At 51.8% G+C, this 19,073-nt stretch overlaps 2 protein-coding genes across 6 annotated transcripts in view; one reads left to right on the top strand and one right to left on the bottom strand.

Annotated features, from left to right (window-relative positions):
* The window catches only part of LOC122366879 (WD repeat-containing protein 37-like), a 30,521-nt gene extending 17,904 nt beyond the window's left edge, over positions 1-12,617 (top strand). For 2 of the 4 annotated variants that reach the window (XM_043339521.1, XM_043339522.1), the window contains exons 3-11: positions 405-475; positions 2,797-2,892; positions 3,685-3,792; positions 4,555-4,746; positions 5,133-5,305; positions 7,804-7,962; positions 8,354-8,568; positions 10,177-10,423; positions 11,553-12,617. In XM_043339521.1, coding sequence (XP_043195456.1) covers positions 405-475; positions 2,797-2,892; positions 3,685-3,792; positions 4,555-4,746; positions 5,133-5,305; positions 7,804-7,962; positions 8,354-8,568; positions 10,177-10,423; positions 11,553-11,687 — 1,396 coding nt within the window. In that variant the 3' untranslated portion in view covers positions 11,688-12,617. The remainder of the gene's footprint in view (positions 1-404; positions 476-2,796; positions 2,893-3,684; positions 3,793-4,554; positions 4,747-5,132; positions 5,306-7,803; positions 7,963-8,353; positions 8,569-10,176; positions 10,424-11,552) is intronic. The other 2 variants (XM_043339523.1, XM_043339524.1) reach the window with 1 other exon arrangement.
* Positions 12,618-13,262: 645 nt separating this feature from the next.
* LOC122366880 (ras-related protein Rab-27A-like) overlaps positions 13,263-19,073 on the bottom strand; it is a 34,686-nt gene continuing 28,875 nt past the window's right edge. For both annotated transcript variants that reach the window (XM_043339526.1, XM_043339527.1), the window contains exons 4-6: positions 17,558-17,672; positions 16,485-16,594; positions 13,263-14,263 (exon numbers count right to left, since the gene is read on the bottom strand). In XM_043339526.1, the coding sequence (XP_043195461.1) occupies positions 14,068-14,263; positions 16,485-16,594; positions 17,558-17,672 (421 nt within the window). In that variant the 3' untranslated portion in view covers positions 13,263-14,067. The remainder of the gene's footprint in view (positions 14,264-16,484; positions 16,595-17,557; positions 17,673-19,073) is intronic.

Raw genomic sequence — 19,073 nt, 5'->3', positions numbered from 1 at the left:
CGATAAATGAGTGTTCGGGTACGGTGCCTGCCCGTCCCGAAAACTAGCATTTATCTGCAAATACGATCCATTAGAATGCTTATCGTTTATCTGTAGGTATGTGCTATTAGATCAACATTACGGATGCTAGTTGTTTGACTTTCGGTCTCGTTCTATGTGGTGTTAGTAACAACGTTTCGGCCACTTGGTTCTGTGGTCGTTGTGAGATGGCGTCGAAAGTGCGGCACTTGACGTCAGTAATACGAACTTCTCGCTTAGAGGATTCCGAAGGGACGCTGCCCAATAGGGTCTAATCTTTTTTTTTGCACCGGCCGCCAGTGTGTTATTTGATTGTGTGCAAATGCAATCCATTCGTGGTCTTTTGCTGCCTTTAGGACGACCTTTAACGAATGTTTCCTTTTCAGATCTCGCCTCAACGATCTATTTTTCCAAATTGAGAAGGAATTCGAAGCGGTTTGCTCAGAAAATGCAGCATGTAAGTACGGAGATTGACACAAACCCGTGATGGTCGTTGATGCTTGCATAATAACCCAATATTCATGTTTGTTAAACAGCTCTCTGGACTCTGGTGTGTGCTGATGCGTTCAGTCAATAGTTTTAATCCCAATCTAATACGTTTTCTCCAGCTTTATCCAGGTTTCTTCCGGATTTGCCCTTCCTCCGTTGGTTTCTGCCTTTCCTCGGCTCTGCCGGTGGCCGGGAGCCCACAGGGAGCCTTTGTGTATTGTTGCTGACTCCACGACCCTGGTGATTGCCCGTATGGAGCCGGTTTTATTGTACTTGGCACAGCTGCTATGGCAACAAACAGTGTAAAGCTAGGGGACTGGGCCATTGTGCCTGGTGTTAAACCGTATTTGTTATGACCGTGCAGCCCAATATAGCTGCAGTTCAGCGCCGGGCGCTAGAACTTACTTATTATTGAACTATGTTTGGATTGTGCTACTGTTTACGAATGCAAAGTGGCTGCTTTTCTAACTACTAGTTACCGGATGTTGCCGGTGATTTAGGGTACAGGGTTGATGCGATGATCGAAAGATACAGGATAAAATTTAGTACCGTTTACGATATAACGGTAAATAGGCTAAACGGTAAATTTACTGAAGATAAACGATAAAATTAGCTAGTTCACTAATTTGTTTCCAAAACACTGACTGACCTTCTTGAGAGGGTGTGATTATTTTACCTGCACAGTGCACACCTTACATCTACTGGCGCGTATTAGGATACCGTTAATAAATGATTGAAGTTGTAACGCGTATGTATACAACTTCAGCCATGCGCATACAGAGGCAGCCTGGATGTGCTTCATGATCCAGGCTTTCATGAAGCACAGCTAACATTACCACTTGTCAGCACCTCGGGCGTCCTCAGGCCTCACACTCTGGGAATGGGCGTTTAGCTTCTTGAGCCAAGTCCGGCAGTGAATCAAAACGTATTCCTCATCCATAATCCGATAAATGGTGATGAGCTATGTTGGCGTTCCGCAGAAGCATGTGTAAGTCAAGTTTCATCACTCCATAATGTTAATGATTGCACCAGCGCGATTGAAATGTGTCCGACTAGGTGGCGCACGTTGCACTTCCTGGTCCAGTTCTGTCATCGGCGATGAATTCACCCAGCGGCTCAATCGAACCTGTGAATCAGACTTAACCTTTTGTCGGCGCTGACAGAACCATACGCCATGAAGCCGTGCAAAAGAAACGTTCATTTTTTGTAATAAATTGAGCTCGAATGTTTGAATGGACGGATTGACAGATCCGGAGCCCACGCTAAGCAGAGCTTGTGGCCGTGTGGCATAGACCCCGACCCTTACCGTCCGATCGCGTAGTTCCGGGTACCGGAATAATTTAGATGCCAAAGTTTAATGCCATTCAAAGGCGGACACGGCCTGTCCCACTCAACTGACTTCAATTGGCTGCGGCTGCTCCCACCAACCAACCGTCAGGAGTCTCAAATATCGAGCGCCGGAGCGGCTCGAACGAACCCGGGCTCTCACTAACGGGAGTTCAACGCTCTACAACGGCGCTACGGCACAGACAATTAGTTTTTTTTATTGTAATGTTTTTCCCTACACTAATTCGTTTTTTTTTTTTGGGGGGGGGGAGGGGAGGAAAATGATTTTTTCTTTGTAAGCCAACTTTGTATTGCCATATTCCTGTTTCAATGTGAGTGTAAAATGATCAGTACGTACAACTGGCACGTACAGAATCATCAATAACTGCAAACATTAATGTCTCGATGTTCGTACTTCTTTATTGATGGCTCATGCAGCCCAGCCCGCCTACACAAAATGACTCATCGAACCACTAACGTATTCCGCTTTCTCTGCCCGCCGACACGGCTCACTCCGTTCCGGTAGCCCGATCAGTGACGCCTCCCGCCGACCATACCCGTCGTCTGTGCCCTCCCTCGCCGATCGGCCCTCCGTGCCGGAGCACTTCCCCCGTGACGCATTGCAATGTGATGGATACGTATGACGCATCGTTCACGCGGTGTGTGTGATTCACGCGGTGTATCCGAGTTGTCCATACACGGTGGCTGACTGAGTGGTGTCAGCGTGTCTCTTTAACATTCACATGATCTACAGCCACATGCTGAATCTTTTCACAATATTGCACGTGTCCACACGTTAGGTAAATTAATTATTAAATTTCACACCGATTATACCTCGTCCACTCTCTTCACAATCCGCACACCACACTGGCCACGTACTGTCCACATGACGATCCACACAGCCTACTGTCCACCTCAGTTGTCCACCTATTCCATCCACCTGACCCCCACGGTCGTCCACAGTGCACAAGGAGCTGGAGCTGCTACAGGAGAAGCCGGACCGCGAGACAGGAGACCGGTGTGATGACACGGACGGAGCCGTCAAGAGCAAACAGAAGCGTGAGTGTGACGCCGGACGGCGCAGCTGTCGTGAGCGGCCGGGGGCGCCAGACGTGATCAGGGATGAGGGATTGACATATCGGGCTAACTAAATAGCGCGTGTGCTAGGAGTCTCTTGAAGTACACCTAAAAAGCTAAGATGTCCTTTTCTATTTTCGAGGTTTGCGCCGCTGCCATTTAGCCTGGTGTCTGGTGCCACCGTCGCGTGCACCCTTTTATTGACTCATTACTTTTGCTCGAGATTGGCTGCATTTACAGTTCTTTTCTAGCCTTTTGGTATGCCTATATTACCCATATCCTTATATTAGTGACTATTACTGACTTCGAGTACACACATTTCCCCTAATTAATTATTCAGTTTCATCAGCTGCTATCCCGCTAATAGCCGTTATTTATTGGGGTAATAAAGCTGCCCACGTGTAGCCCAAATGTTTCCGTGTTCAGCGCTAGCCGCTATTTCCCTGTCATTAATTTGGCGGCCGTTACTGTAGATGCGCCTGATAACCAAAGACATGTCTGTGTATGCCTGGCCCCTGAGTGGGACGGGTTGCGTTTGTGCGGTCACGCAATACCCTGCCTAACGGGCTTCCTTGTGTATCCGAATCAGTATCCTGCCTGACCCGCACACTGTCCGTTCCAGGCGGGGCCCGGCGGCGCTCCTTTCCATCATTGACGCCGCGGTTTAATTCCAGCTCCCTGACCGTCCGTTCCAGGCGGCACACGGCGGCGCTCCTTTCCACCAGTGACGTCATTAATTCCAGCTTCCTGACCGGCACACACCGTCCGTTCCAGGCGGCACCCGGCGGCGCTCCTTTCCACCAGTGACGTCATCTTTGAGCTCCGAGCCGATGACATCCATATCCGACCTATCTCCTGCCCGAGCCTCGGCCATGTACCACGGTAAATGACCTTATCCTATGGTAAACACCATCGCCATGTACCACGATCAATAACCTTATCCTTAAATGGTAAGCAACATCGTCATGTACCACGGTAACTGACCTTAACCATGATAACCGACCTATGCCCTAGGAACCAGTCGTTATCACAGTTACTTGGCGTTATACCATTGCGATGACAGACCCTTGCCACAGATCCGACCTAAATCTCGCTAAAACGGTAGCCGACTTTCCTCTTCTGCTATTGAAGCTGGCTGCGTTAACCAACAACCGTCACCCAATTGGACAAACCAAATGATAATTCCTCAGTAACAATCATTCTAGCTTTCCCTCGCCGCAAAAGCTCTTTTTTCACATCCGTTTTTACGCGTTCCCATCTGTGTCCTCTCAATTCTCTACGGACTCCGTTTGTTCTGTGAGTGCTCGACGCCTATCGCCTTATATCCTGTGTCGCAACCCAACCCTGCTGCTCCCTACTGTCTCAGTAGGACGCAGATGTGTCTCGAGACTGCGCCATTTGCATCTCGGTGGTCAACTTAGGCTGACTGCGGCGGGGTCTACCTTGACTTGATGTCTGTGTAACTTGTCAACTGCCAAGAATCCACCCAGAGTTCGGTCTTTGAAGTGCAGCAGTGTAGACGATGACTTGACGAATCCGAGAGTCGTGTCTGTGAGTGTGAGCTTCTATGCGGGGTTAACCGAGCTGCGACAGCTCTCACCGGCTCTCATGTCTCACCACTCGCTCTCCCCCCTCGCTCGGCAGTCATGTCGCACGCGGCGCAGAAGCTGAAGCCGGCCTACAAGCTGAAGCAGCAGACCAGTAAGATCGTGTCGAGCTTCAAGGCGGCGTCGGTGGTGTGTGCCCTGGTTCGGGAGTACCGCGGACACAAGGACGGCGTCTGGGAGGTATCGGCCGGACGGCCCGGGCAGCATGTGGTCGGCACCGCGTCAGCAGGTCAGTGGAGGAAACAGCGGGAGGAGGAGACGCAGGTCAGTGTGTGGGGGATGGGTCCATGGGGTAGTGGGAAAGAGTGGGATTCTTCGGGTCTGTAACGGGAAGGAGCGGAATGCTGAAGGTCTGTAGCGGGAAGGAGTAGGGTGCCGCATGTCTGGAGGCTGCGGGGAGAGGGATCGCCTTGTCAGAGGTAGGAATAGGAATCAACTACGTCCTGAAGTTGAGGGTCGATGGCGGTACGAAAGGTTTCAAAATTATACTTTGTATTTTGCCTTGTTTTTGCTGATGCTGCGTGACCTGATTTGTCAAATTTCCATGTGTGACCTGCCAAGCCACCTGTGTAACCCTGCATGACGTGTTGTCTGACCGTCCCTCCCCTCTCTCAGACCACACGGCCTGCGTATGGTCTGTGGACTCTGGCCGGTGTCTACTGCAGTACCAGGGCCACGAGGGCTCGGTGAACTCGGTCCGCTTCCACCCGACCCGCGACCTGGTGCTGACCGGGTCGGGCGATCAGACTGCGCACGTCTGGCAGGCGGCCGTCAATATCGACTCGGGGGTGAGTCGGCAGGCGGACGAGCGAGGGGCAGGAAGGGGAACGGGCTCTCAGCTGTGTATATGTGTATTATTTGAGTGAATGTTGATGGATATTTTAGGATCAAAACACTCCAAAATACTGGGTGTTCTGGATGGAGGCGTATGCAGATCTGTAAATGCTTTACTATATTCAACACCGAAGTATTAAAAACGAAGAGCTGAAACACGTCTTGTTTGTTGAACAAAATTCGGCTGTATTTGAAATACTGGATCATGCCCAGGTGTGAGCAACAAAGCATGCTTCCGCACTTCAGTGTCCGATAAAGCCTGAAACTGTAAAGATGCGCCACCTTATTCGCTTGCCTATCTAGATAGGTGTCTAGTTTTGAGACTTGTGTGGAGTGACATGGGGTCCCTAGCCCCTAATCTTCAGGAGTTAGGGAACGTCTCAAATTCCGCAAACTTTTCGAAGCTCATGCTGCATTTGATTTCATTAAAGCTGAGTTAGGTGTGTGTTTGCCGCTAACCGTATTGTAAAAAGAGACTAGGATAAACTCGCAATACATGATCGGCGGTTTCATGCTAATTACATTTGTCAGTACGTTCCATACGTCAAACGTTGAACGTTCACATAAACCTTTTCCCGTTGGTTGTCGCTTACCCTGAGAAGAACGAATCGAGAGAGGTGAGGCAAGGTTTGGTTACTGCATGCCACTATTCAAACACTCCCTTATCATATTTCGCAGTTTGACTCTATGCTCTTCCTGCACCAGTTACTGATTTCAGCCGTCCTTGATTGCGACATTCTGCGCAGTTTTAACAGGTGTCGGGCTACACAAACAGTTGGGCGCGCACTTGTGCAGTGCCATTTTTACTAACTACCTGCACCAACTCTCTGTCGTGCTGCACTTGTGATACTTTCGGTGGCTCCAGCCTGCTCCCTCGTCCACGATTTCAATTACAGATCGACCTGCTGTGCTGGGATTCATAGACAAAATGACAATCCGTGGATAGCGTGCATAATTCAGGGCTGCGGAGTCGATGGATTTTCGGCGACTCCGACTCCGACTCCGACTCCGGCTTTCAAAAACCAGCTCCGACTCCGACTCCGACTCCGGGCAGAATTGTCGACTCCGACCGACTCCAACTCCCGACTCCGACTCCGCAGACCTAGCAGGGCTGCGGAGTCAACAGATTTTCGGTGACTCCGACTCCGACTCCGGCTCGGGTTTCTAAAATCGACTCCGACTCCGACTCCGACTCCGGTCACAACTGTCGACTCCGACCGACTCCGACTCCGACTCCGACTCCGACTCCGCAGCCCTGGTGCATATATAGGACATATTTTCCAGGTCGTCTTTATTCTATTATCGATGTTTCGCAATGCTCGGTTTATTTCGTTACAACAATATTTGTTCTATAATGGCATTCCTAATGCCATTCCACCTCCAGCCCTTTCATATACTTATTATATGAGTAGATGTCCGTAACCTTAATACATACCTTTAGCTATGCAGAGTTTCTAGAATATCGTAGACACTAGACATCGCTGACATCTTAGACTGAGAATACGGCAGTCTGTTCGCACCCACCCCTCGACCTCTCCCATCAGATTATGGCTATAGTACCTGAGGGCTGTTGTTTGCTTATGGGGACTAGCTTGTGCGTGACGTCTTCTTCTATGGACATTTTTCGTCAATGTACTACCTAGGGGCCATCCTCCTTTGCGGTCTGTTCACGACCTGTTCGCGGCCTGTTCGCACGTCACTCTCCTCCGTGAACCATCTCAGCTGACCAGCGCCTGATTGTGTTCCTTTTTTATAACTGTGCTCCCCTCTCATGAGTCACGACTGTGTTCGCCTCTCACGGCTGTGCTCCCCTCTCACCTCCCTCCCCGCCTTCCACCAGCGAACTGTGTCACCTTTCCCCTGTCTTTCCGTCTTCACTAGCGTATCATGCCCCTATCACCGGCTCGCTCTTTCATCAGGGACTTATGTCGCCTCTCACCACTTTTTCTGTTCCATTACCGACGGGCAATTTTCCCACTAACCCCCTCCCCTCATCTCATCCTCTCTTCAGCGGGTCATGATCCTCTCAGTCTCCCTCTTTACCGAGCAGACCACGCCCGTCGCCCCCTCTCAATCTCGTCCTCTGTCTCCCAGGGGTCACGTTCCTTCGCATTCTCTCCGTCTTTCCGCCATGTCGTCTGAAGACTAGGACCCTTCGGATATGTGTAATGACACTCTCACCCTGCCCCCCTTTCTCTCCCTCTCCCTCTCTCCCAAGCTGCTCACTTCCCCCTCTCTCCCCAACGGGCCATGTCTTCTAAAGAGAACGTGGACCCGTCCGATATGTATGACGACCCTCTCACCCTGTCCCTCTTTCTCACTCTCCTCTTCTGTCCCCCAGCGGGCCATGTCATCTGAAGAGGAGGTGGACCCGTCCGACATGTACGACGACCCTCTCACCCTGCTCTTTCTCCCCTCTCTCTCTTTCTCACTCTCCTCTTCTGTCCCCCAGCGGGCCATGTCGTCTGAAGAGGAGGTGGACCCGTCCGACATGTACGACGACATGGCTGCGCCGGCCGAGGGTAGCAATGTGCTCCGGACACCGATTCTGGAGCTGACTGGACACTCTGGGGTGGTGATCGCCGCCGACTGGCTGGCAGGAGCCGAACAGGTGAGTGGGGTGGGGGCGTGGCGTGGGAAGGAGAGGAAGGAGGAGAGAGCGTAGGGAGGGGAGATAGAAAGACGAAAGGGTGGTTGACTGTAGAAGAAACTCAGGGAGGTGAGGCAGTTCATACGAAGTGGGGTTTCGGGAGAAGAAGACGGCGTCATTGTTGTGGTTTGGGTTTGTGGCTAATTTTAGACGATCATGAAATGCTGCCTCGTATTGCTACGAGAATATGGTTCATTACTACGTGATAATGAGTTTGGACTTTGGAGAACTATGATTTTGGGATTTAAGTGCTGAAGTTGTGGGAGTAAGTGTTTTGGGTGGCCTTGTTTCGGTTAGCCTGGCCTGGTGTCTCTTAGAACAGGACGGTGCTGTGACCTGACCTGACCTGCAGGTGGTGACCGCCTCGTGGGACCGGACTGCGCAGCTGTTTGACGTCAACACGGGCGAGAGTCTGAACACGCTGGCTGGCCACGATCAGGAGCTGACGCACGTCTCGGCGCACCCGAGCCACAAGTTCGTCGTCACGTCCAGCAAGGACTTCACCTTCCGGCTGTGGGACTTCCGCGAGCCCATCCCCTGCGTCTCCGTGTTCCAGGGACACACAGAGTGAGTGAACGGACCGCGGCTGGTGCTGTATCAATGCCTCTGGTAACACTGGACCAAAATGACAGTAGTCGGCGCGCCCTAAAGCCCCCACGAACACTGAACAGTTGAACACAGATGTCGCTTCGATAGAGTCCAGGCTTCTGTGGTGGACGACACGAAAATTTAGCTTCATGAAGATGCCAGCGAGTTCTGCCGTGCATCGCGCAGCGGTTGACGACAGGCAGCAATTTATTGACGTGGTAGATAAGAGTTGCATGCGTCATTCTCATTCGACTATTTCTGCCTGTTTTCTGTCGTTAATTTTATCTCCCATTCAGATTGGCTATCATTGTTCTTCAATCGGCTCTCGTCACCGGTACCCTGTGTGTTCATCTTTAGCAGTTATGATCCCTCCGGTTCTGCGACACCTGAGCGAGCGTCATTTCAGCGAACGACATTTGAGCGAAGCCTTTTCAGCGATTATCAATTTAAGCGATTGACTTTTTCAGCGATTGTCAAGTCGGCGAATTCAATCACAGCGATTATCAACTTAAGCGAGGACCAGAATCAGCGAAACCAGATTGAGCGAATATATGGAGGCCAATGGGGGACCAATTGAGCGAACACGCGAAACCGAACGCGACGGAAGTCAATCATTTGCTACTTTTCGGGAATTCTTGCCCTTGGAATACCCGCTTGGTGTGTGTCATGCTTCAAGCTGCGCGCGGCAAATTAAAAATTTTCTTTTAAGCTTGGAAACCACAAAAATATCTGGCCTCATTCTGCAATTTTGATCTGGAAATGTGGAACGTGAGAGGACGATGGAAGGAATGCCAAGGACCAATAATAAACTCGAGAGATGGCACAGGGGGATCCAATTCCAGTCTATGTTTCATGGACCTCACCCAAATATCTGGAAATTCGTACGGTGCTTGGGGCAAGAACAAATTTTACAACATGGGGAACTGATCCAAATTCAAGCGGGAGAATTTCGCGAAAAACAGCACAAGCAATATGAATCTCTGAACAAACGTTTGGTCATCATTATTGGCAAACAGCAGGGGGGGGGGGGGGGTGAAATCGAACCGCTGTAATTTTTGAGAAATGTGGCATTAAATTTGGAGCTTAATGTCTGAACTTTGAACGTGGCATCCGCCATCCAGTTCCGGATAACCATGAAAAGTTCCGGAAACATTCGTTGTACGAACGCTCGCAAAAGAAAAAAAAAAGAAAAAATACACCGTTACGGGACGACGAAGTGTTTCGCTGAAATGACAGTCGCTCAAACCGTAGTCGACGAAAAAGATGTCGCTGAAACATAGCTTTCGCTTAAATTGATAATCGCTATATTTGATAATCGCTCAATTTGATATTCGCTAAGTTGCCAGTCGCTGAAAATGGTTCGCTCAAATGACGTTCGCTCAAATGACACTCGCTAAAGTCGCTCGCACCGGATCCCTCCACTCCCACATCCGTCTCTTTTGACTTTTGACCCAGCGGCAGTAGTCCCGTAGCTCCTGTGTGACCTAGTCGGACTCGACTTTAGCAGCATTGACCTCCTGAGTCGCCACACGCCAAGCGCCACGACCTGACCCTCCCCGCCTGACCTCTGACCCTCCCTGTCGCCAGCGCTGTGACCTCGGCCGTGTTCAGCCGCGAGGATAAGGTAGTTTCTGGCAGCGACGACCGCAGCTGTAAGGTCTGGGACCTGAAGAACATGCGCTCGCCACTAGCCACCATCCGCGGGGACGCCGCGGTCAACCGGCTGGACGTGTCGTCGGCGAACGTCATAGCGGTGCCGTTCGACAACCGGCATATCCGCCTGTACGATATGAACGGCCAGCGTCTGGCCCGACTGCCGCGCTCCAACCGGCTGGTGAGTGGCGCGAGAGGAGAGAGGAAGGAGGGAAGAAGGAGGGCTAGAGAGTGCTGGATGGGTGGAGGGGGCGGACGAGAGATGGTGCTTAGGCCGGGAAGGCAAGATAGGGGTTTGACAGGGTTGGGAGGGTTGTGGGGGCCACTTTGTAGACGCAGCGACCGATTATTGCTTCGCCGGCGGCAGAGGGCAGTCACGATGCTCAATGTCGGTAGAGGTCGCCTCTAGTGTTCGTACGAGTGCGGTGTAGACTAAACAGAGCCATGGTAACAAGCAACATATCCGTGATTACGGAGCGAGCGAAGCGAGCGTAGTCTTTCCTTAAATTAACGGAAATTTCTGAGTATGAGCGGCCGGCCGGCCGGCCGTGCGGACGCTTTTGCGAGGCTTATATCTCAGCAACCACTTGACCGATTTACATGCGGTAATTTTTGTTGGGTAGCTTCATTCCTTCTACCAAGTATTGGACTATTCCTGATGCATGTGGGTGACCCCTTTTGCACGTGCCACGTGCAAAACGAAGAGGTGTCAGTTTTGTAATTGTTGCAATATCTCGGTAACTACTTGGCCGATTGCGCTGAAAGTTGGCATGTAGGTAGGCACCCACTAGGCACTGCATATCCATGTGCCAGAGTTGGGGTGGTGCTGCACGTGCGCACGTGCAGGGGTCGTTTCCAGATCTCGAGAACGGCTCGACCGATTGCGCTCAAATTTGGTACACAGTTAGGGACCGGTTAGTAGGGTGCCGTGCACAAGTCAGTTGGGAGTTGGGACCCATTTTGCACGTGCGCACGTGCAGGGTGCCGCTTTCAGATCTCGAGAACGGCTGGGCCGATTGTGCCCAAATTTGGCACATCGCTAGAGACCGGTTAGTAGGGTGCCGTGCACAAGTCAGTTGGAGGTTCCCCCTCGCAATTTCGCACGTGCAAGGCCCACCCTCTCGCTCGCTCCGTTAGTCGCCCCAAAAGGCGTTATACTGGTTGAGTATTGTGTGTTGAAAAATGGCAGCGTTCCGTACTGTCTGTCCTGCGTTACCTCGGAGGTGGTTTGGTTTCATATCTCACCCCCACCGACCCTTATCGCTGTGTACCGTCCTCACCGGTCTGACGGCCGGCCGTCCCTCCCGCAGGGCCACCGGCGCATGGTGTGCTCAGTGGCGTGGAGTGACGACCTCAGCTCGGGGCGGCCGAACCTGTTCAGCAGCGGGTTCGACAACACGGCCATCGGATGGCTCATCACCCCGCCCAAGGACAGCAAGGACTAGTCAGCGCGCCCCGAGCGCCGTGTGATATCTCGACCGACCAGTGACCGCCGCCGTCGCCGCCGCCGCCGCCGCGGCTCGCAGAGCTACCCTTGCCCTTTCAGTTGCCTGTTTGTATACGGAGCGCGGTGCCGAGCCGGTCGGCCGCGCGCGAGTCGCCCCTGCGCGAGCACAGAGCTAGAACACTGCTTGTCGACTCATCGCGCGGTCGTGATGTTTTTCAGCTGTGAGCTAGGAGCGGCCGCGCGGCGCCGTTAGGACTGGTAACACGTCTTCCCGGGGCGGGTCGGACGGCCCGGCCCGGCCCTGCTGTCCACGGACCGTGGCCGGGCCGGCCGCCGGACCGCCCGTAGTCGCCGCCGCCGCTGCCACCGCGCCGCGTCACCCACATACAATCATAGGGGCGGTCACGTCCGCACTGCCCACGAATTGTGTATATGTATGCATTTGTGTGAGAGAGATGTCTTAACTACAGGGGCGGCGGCCGGGCCGGGGTATGTGTTAGGAGTTGGCGACTGACGAACGCTGGAGTTTTAGTTAGCTCGGCAGTGACTTGCCGAATGGGGAGGGGAGTTGAAGGGTCACGGATCGCGACTGTGTCAGGTGTGTGTGGACCCGGTGACAACTCAGAGAGTCGGAGCACCCAGGGCATTGTCTCCCGAGGCCAGTCAGAGGTAGACCAGGCCAGCAAGGCGTCCGTGCGCCGTGAATGATGCAGATCTGCCCGCGCCGCCGCCGCCGCCCCGCGCTAGGAACAAACTCGGCCGCGCCCGCCGCGTGTGCCGCGTCTCAGTGTGGGGGCGCCGCACGGACAGGGCGCGGCGCCCCCGTTTGGCCTCCGTGTGGCCAGGGCGCCGCCCGCCCGCCCGCTGTAGGCGGCCAGTGCAGTGTATTAGATACATATACAGCGCAAATACACAGCTTTCCCTGTTTACTGGGCATTTGGGGATGACCGCTGACATGCCGAGTGTTATTACGCGTCAATAGTTTGACGGCTGTGGAACGAGAAGTCTCGGACGGGTCAATGTGCCTTTGATATCCGGTGCCTAGCGGGTTTCGGGTAATCTCGTCAGGCATGCATCCGTGTTGACCACGAACCACCTCATAATGCAAATCCAGATTTTGAGACAAACTACCGCGTTGCTCGCTGAAATCCAGTCTGTATTATGCCACTAAACAGAACAACAGTTTCATTTAGTTTTTCGGTATGGCGACGTTCGTGCGTGTCGTAGCGCACTTGCTAATGCTATGTCGTCCGAACTGGGACTTAACGATGTATTTACGACATATTGCTATGATATTGCTTACAAGGATGCGTCGCATATAGCCGCAATGCGATTGATCACAAAATTAACGACCAGAAGAGGGATTAATCACACCGAAAATTAGTGAGGAAATAAAGTAATTGGAAGCAGTAATGAGAGACGCGCCTTGCTTTGTCAGACGGGTTTTTGTAAATGCCCACAAGGGATATCTGCAGCTGCAGAGCTTTACTCTCTCATACGTGTTTTGTTCCATATCTTCAAATATCAAATATCAGTGAGACATCCAGTCACATTCCTCGCTAAACATAATGACGAAACGTCTATAAACATGTATTAATTCACACTCAATCATATTCTCATACATGATATCTCACGTAACCACCCAAGCTCGATCTCAGCAGTCGAAGATGAGCAAAAGAAGAGGAGCTGCCTCGATGCAACGTGAATATATATCTTCTTCAAAAAACGGCGGCGTCGACCGGCACGCCGGCTGAGCGCAGCAGGGCTTTTGATTAACCTCGCATCATCAATCGCTTGTCGGGAGGCGCACCGGCCCCGCGACGGCCAGATCCAACCACGGAAGACGAAATCAATAAGCGTCCGATACTGGCAGCACACTGAGAGCGCCCCAAGCACCGGCCCTTGAGCCGCAGACCCTGGACAAAACAGCCGGCCGGCCGGGCAGGCGTCCCGACCTGACCTGAGCGAGTCGCACCCACCAGAGGCAGTGGCGAGCGCCCCTGATCACACAAACAGTCCACCAACACACAAAACACCCCAGCGTAACATGGTCAACAATCGGAAAACATGGCAACGTCGGGCTGAGCCCCGGCAGAGCTCCCCTATTGGCATCGTTGGCATTTCGTCATTCATGGCCCCGCTGTCGGAAAACATTGACGGGCGCGTAACACTGGCACATACATCAGCGCCTGGTTAGAGCGGTCGGTCACAATAATTGCACTTCAGTATCGGCACCGCCCCGCCGCCCGCTATCATGGCACATGACGTCCACTCCTCTCGCCGCTGTTTCCCTGGCGGCCGTCTACCTAAGCTCTCCGTGCCGGTCTAGCTTATTCCGTCTCCTCCCCATCACGCCCCTATCCCGTCCCAAGCTGTCATCAGCAGGCGCACTTGGACTCCTCTACGGGCGTGAGCTGCATGTGCGCCACGTCTGGGGCCGGTCTGCCGCGCCGGCCCGGCAGTGTCGACTGGTCGGAGGCCTGCTCCATGCGCCTCATCACCGCCTCCAGTAGCAGCTCCACGGCGGCGCGGACATTCTGACCGGTGGCCGCCGATGTCTCGATGTATGTTAGACTGGGGGTAGAGAAACGGATCATTGGGGTATCGTAAGGGCAGTGAAGAGTTTTCAGGTAGACATCAGCGAAACGAAAAACGCTAACTAATCGTAGTGGGTGATCATATGAGAATACGAGGATCAGACAATCAATGCAGACTGCAGAGCATAAAAAATTGCTAGTGGGTGGCCAGTGACGACATCGGTAAGGGCTCTCGTCGCAAAACGTACAAAACTTTTGCTGTTGAGCCATCGTTCGGTACAATATTATTTAATCACACTAGCACTGCCAATTCCATGAACTCATGCTACGACTTGCAGCTCATACATTTCACCTCATGAGCTCACTACAGTCGCCCTTTGCTACGTTGGTGCGCCATCCACGATCCAGACATTAAAACATAATTCATTTTGATCCTCAGAAACCTTCCGCTCCCCGCCATGACCATAATGTTTAACCCTCGCCCGACGAGGGGGGGTTGATGCAACCCCCCTAAGATTTTTCGCAAATAACGTAAAAACGGCGGCGCATAGCGCCGCCAAATTTGGCATACCCTCTGGGGCAAGCTTTTGGCACCTTCCCTGAAAATTTCAGGTCTCTGCCGTTTCAGGTCAGGTCACCAGGTCAGAAAAACCGGTACAAGGTCATGGTCAAATTTCAATTTTCTTTATGCACCTGTCCAACTCACAGTTTTTGACTGATTTCCTTGAAACTTTCAGGATGCCCTAAGTTCACCGAGTTGTATAACATTTATTCCGGTTTTTTTCATGTCACTGACCTGAGGTCAGTTAGAGGTCATTACGTCGTAATGTTAAGCCTATGGGAAAATATTCAATTCGGAAAATACTGGCGATATCCGCTTCGTTCTATCACTTTAGTGCTTTGAAACAACAGTACTTAACATTATGTCACTTGGTGCTTCTTTGTTTGGTGTACTTATCCATGGGTCAGGTCAAATGAGGTCAACTGAGGTCAAATGAGGTTTGTGCCAATAACTTGTCACACAATAAAGATACAGCTTTCAAAATGGCATCATTCTGTTCCTCTTGAACAGCCGAGTCGAATGATATGCAACATTAAGCATTTCGACCATTCTTAAGACTTAAGATGTACTTAAGATGTGCTTAACTTTTTAAGTACACTTAAGCAAGCAAACAAGTATATCATTCGACGCGCCTTGACGTGCTGAGTTCACTGGTGCTTTTTTTTGCTCTATCTTAGTTAGATCAAAAGTTATAAGCGAAAAACTTTTGGCCTGTTTTAGCAAAAATTTTACACTTATACCCCCCCAAAACCCCCCTAAATATTGACCTAGAGCAACCAAATTTGCACAGGGGCGAGACCTCCCATAGACCCATCTACCCTGTAAATTTGGTGTTTCTAAGTGCCATAGGAGCCAATCGCCAGGGGGGGGGGGGGGTCGTACCAACATACCCTCGCCGTCCGTGTTATGGAAAAGGCCCTCGTCGGGCGAGGGTTAATATGCGGGACGGGACGGTCGGCGGTAACCAGTGGAAGTTGGCAACTCAAGTTGGATAAGTTATCCCGGGGCGACCATTAGCGAGACTCCGTGGCCTGCCACTTGGACTTTTCTTCGGGACGGCTGAGCAGAGGGACATCGAAACAAAATAACTCCCCTATCCTAATTCCCCATGACCATTGGCCATGCAATGGTTTCGTAGGAGTGAAAGCAGCTAAGCTAACCAAACCAACCAAATAGCCTCCGACGTAGCCCAAAAGATCTCAAAATCTATAAGCTATCGCCATGTATAGCACTACCTTAGCGCACACATCTATTAAAACTACCCACACGTGAGACACCTTATACCACTCGTGTTCTGAGCCCCTTATACCGTTTCCCCGATCTCCTAGCTACCGTAAGGAGCACGTCTGTCGGATACTGTAACCTTGCGCTCGTGATGGTAAGAAAAAAGAAATATAACCTGAATTCTCGCGTTGTGTTTTAAAAGAAGATGTTCCTTCTGGCTTTTATTGCCTTTAGCCAAAAGAGGTTAGTAAAAGTGTGGCCGCAAGTGACCAGGCCCGACAGTCGAATGCCGGGGGCTCAGCCCGCTCCGGCCCGGCCACGGCTCGGCCGGCACACGATCTTACACGTCACACATGTACGTCATATCCCGGGGCCAATCAGGAAAGGATTGCCATATTAGGAAGTAAAGCTGGGCGATCGACATGGAGGCTAATTGATAGGATAGGGAAGGTACTTCGTTACAGATACTGACCCGTGTTTATCTGCCACGTCCCGGGCGCGTTCCTCGGATACGGCTCTCTGCTCCAGGTCGGCCTTGTTTCCACACAGCACTATGTCGGGGTTATCGCAGTAGGCGTGCGTCTGAAAATACAACACACAAGAGGATGTGAAAGCTGTGGAAATAAAGCATGAAATACAATCATAAAGTGCAGAAAAAGACCCGCAGATCTACGAACAGCTTCTAACGAAAACTAAACAAACAGTACGCTGAACACACTTGGAACACTTGGAATTTAATCAACAGAAGAACTCCGTTCCTCGAACGCCTGTGAAGGAGACCAGGCCGCGTCAAATCTTTCTAGTGAACCGTTTACCCAGCGAGTCACTCCAACAATCTAGCTCAATACAGCGCGGCCAATCGAATCAGAGACTATCGATCGGTGACCGGTCGAGGTAGCGCGTCTCGAGCGGCCCCGCTGGTGAGTCAGGGAGGTCACTTAGAGGACACCCAGGTCGTACAGATACACACAGACACTCTGACACCGAGGTAATTGCGTGGGTAATACACACCGCAGACCGACTGGGGTTTCGTGCAACTCATAAACAGTGTACACAGCAGTGGCACTGACAGTGAAGCACACGGGGCGGGAGTGGCGACGAGCTTCAAAGCATTGATTAACGCAGCCTTCACATTCGCTAGCGGGTGTCACCACCAGTTACCGTCGCCTCCCACATGCCGCAAAACAGATCATCAAACATGTCGGGGCCGGGATAACAATTTCACCCGTTTGATGTGTGAAATATCAGATCTGGTGTGTCTAAATCCAGGCATCAACCACGATCTCAAAATAGCTTGAAATCCAGCCTAGAATAAGGCCACACAAAATAACAAGTTATCATCTCCACAATACACACAGAGCACACGATCATCATTGACCTCACTTTACTGAAACCCATATCACACCCGAACACAACGTGACCTCATCCCATCTCACACAACCCTACCGTCCCCTCCAGCGACGGAAAGCTGACTACAACGTGACCCCGTCCCATCTCTCACAATCCACCGTCCCCTCCAGAGACCTCCAGAGACGGAGAGCTGACCTTGAGTTGGTCGAGCCAGCCCTGGATGGACAGGAACGACTGTTCACTGCTCAGGTCAAACAGCAGCAGAAAGCCCATGGCGTCGCGGAAGAACGCGGTGGTTAGGCTGCGGAACCTGCGGTGACCAGCGGGTCAGCGTGGAGCCGGCGACCGACCCAGAGGCGGCGAGCGGTCCTACTCAGGCGGGTTAGTACGTACTGAGCGCTAGTGAAGGCTAGAGTCACACAGCAGGCACCCGTGCTAGCGTGGGTACGCTACGTTATTAGCTATATTAGCGCTAAAATGCAAGCTGGTTAGTGATCTGTTAGCAAGCGGTCTAGAGGTTTTGGTTAGTCCTGGACTAATCAGGCGAGTTAGTCAAGTATCATACAGCATTCACGGCAGAGCACATCGTTCAGTGCCAATCACCACGGCAAACACTATGCTGTGCACTGGCAATCGTCTAGTCTATTCCAAGGCATTACCCGCCGGCGGAACATGCAGTAGATGAATGATGGGAGAAAGAGGCGATAGGTAGACTACGACGCCTGATTGGAAACCTATGGATAGGGCGAATGGTGGGACGTAGGAACCGATGGGTGGGACAGCTGATGGGACGGGGACTGCTGATAGGCACAGTGGCCAGTAGGACAACTAGTGGGACCAGGGAGCTGATTAAGGGGAGCACCAGTGGGCCTCAGGAGTGGAGGACCTAAAACCTATGGGCCTCAAGAGTGTGCAGACGCGGATAAATGGCAGCACTGCGTCCGCTAGGGACCGGTAATCCCCCTACCGCTGGCGTTAATGACAAATAACTATCAATAAGTATTTCCGTTACTGCTGACGCTAATGACAAATAAGTTACTAAAAATGCATATTCTATCCTCGGGATCCCCTGGTAGGTGATTCCCACATATTTCCCATCTCAGACGCAATATAAAGTACCGCCACAGAATTTCCTGTGACGCCGCACTGGCTCGCCGTCTGCCGATAATCAGAAGCCGGCTCGGACGGGCGCTCGTCAGCAGCCATAAGAGGCAGCTCCCTCCGTTAGCGCCATTGATGATAGCCGGCAGACGGCGGCCGGGGAAAGCCACTCAAATAAAGATCCCGGATGCCTTTGATGAGGCTCTGTTTGAAGACCAATAGAGCTGGAGACGAGTTCCAGCGCAAAATAGCGCCGTCATCTACATTCGCGCGGCACAGCTGCTCCCTCAGAACACAGGGTGTTATAATCTCCGAGTCTGAGCGCCAGTAGGAGCTGTGGAGGGTCCTCCACGCCAGGTTAATTACGTGAGGAAAGGACCATTTAATACGGTACGCTGGCCATCCCCTGCCGTTTCTGTTAAATAACTGTGCTTTACGGAACAGAGGGAATTCTCCAACACAGTACAAGAAATATGGAAAATATTACATCAGTGAAATTTCAGCAGTTTCGCAACTGGACACCAAAATGCTGACTTTATCCTCACATGGCGAATACAATTATTCTCTAAAATTGCAAAGATACGGTTGTATCGAAATTCCATTACGATCT

This window comes from Amphibalanus amphitrite, unplaced genomic scaffold, assembly GCF_019059575.1.
Source record: "Amphibalanus amphitrite isolate SeventyFive unplaced genomic scaffold, NRLGWU_Aamphi_draft 000836F_arrow, whole genome shotgun sequence".
Classification (NCBI taxonomy): domain Eukaryota; kingdom Metazoa; phylum Arthropoda; class Thecostraca; order Balanomorpha; family Balanidae; genus Amphibalanus; species Amphibalanus amphitrite.
Note: the sequence above shows the minus strand (reverse complement) of the source record. Positions and strands in the feature narration are given on the sequence as shown.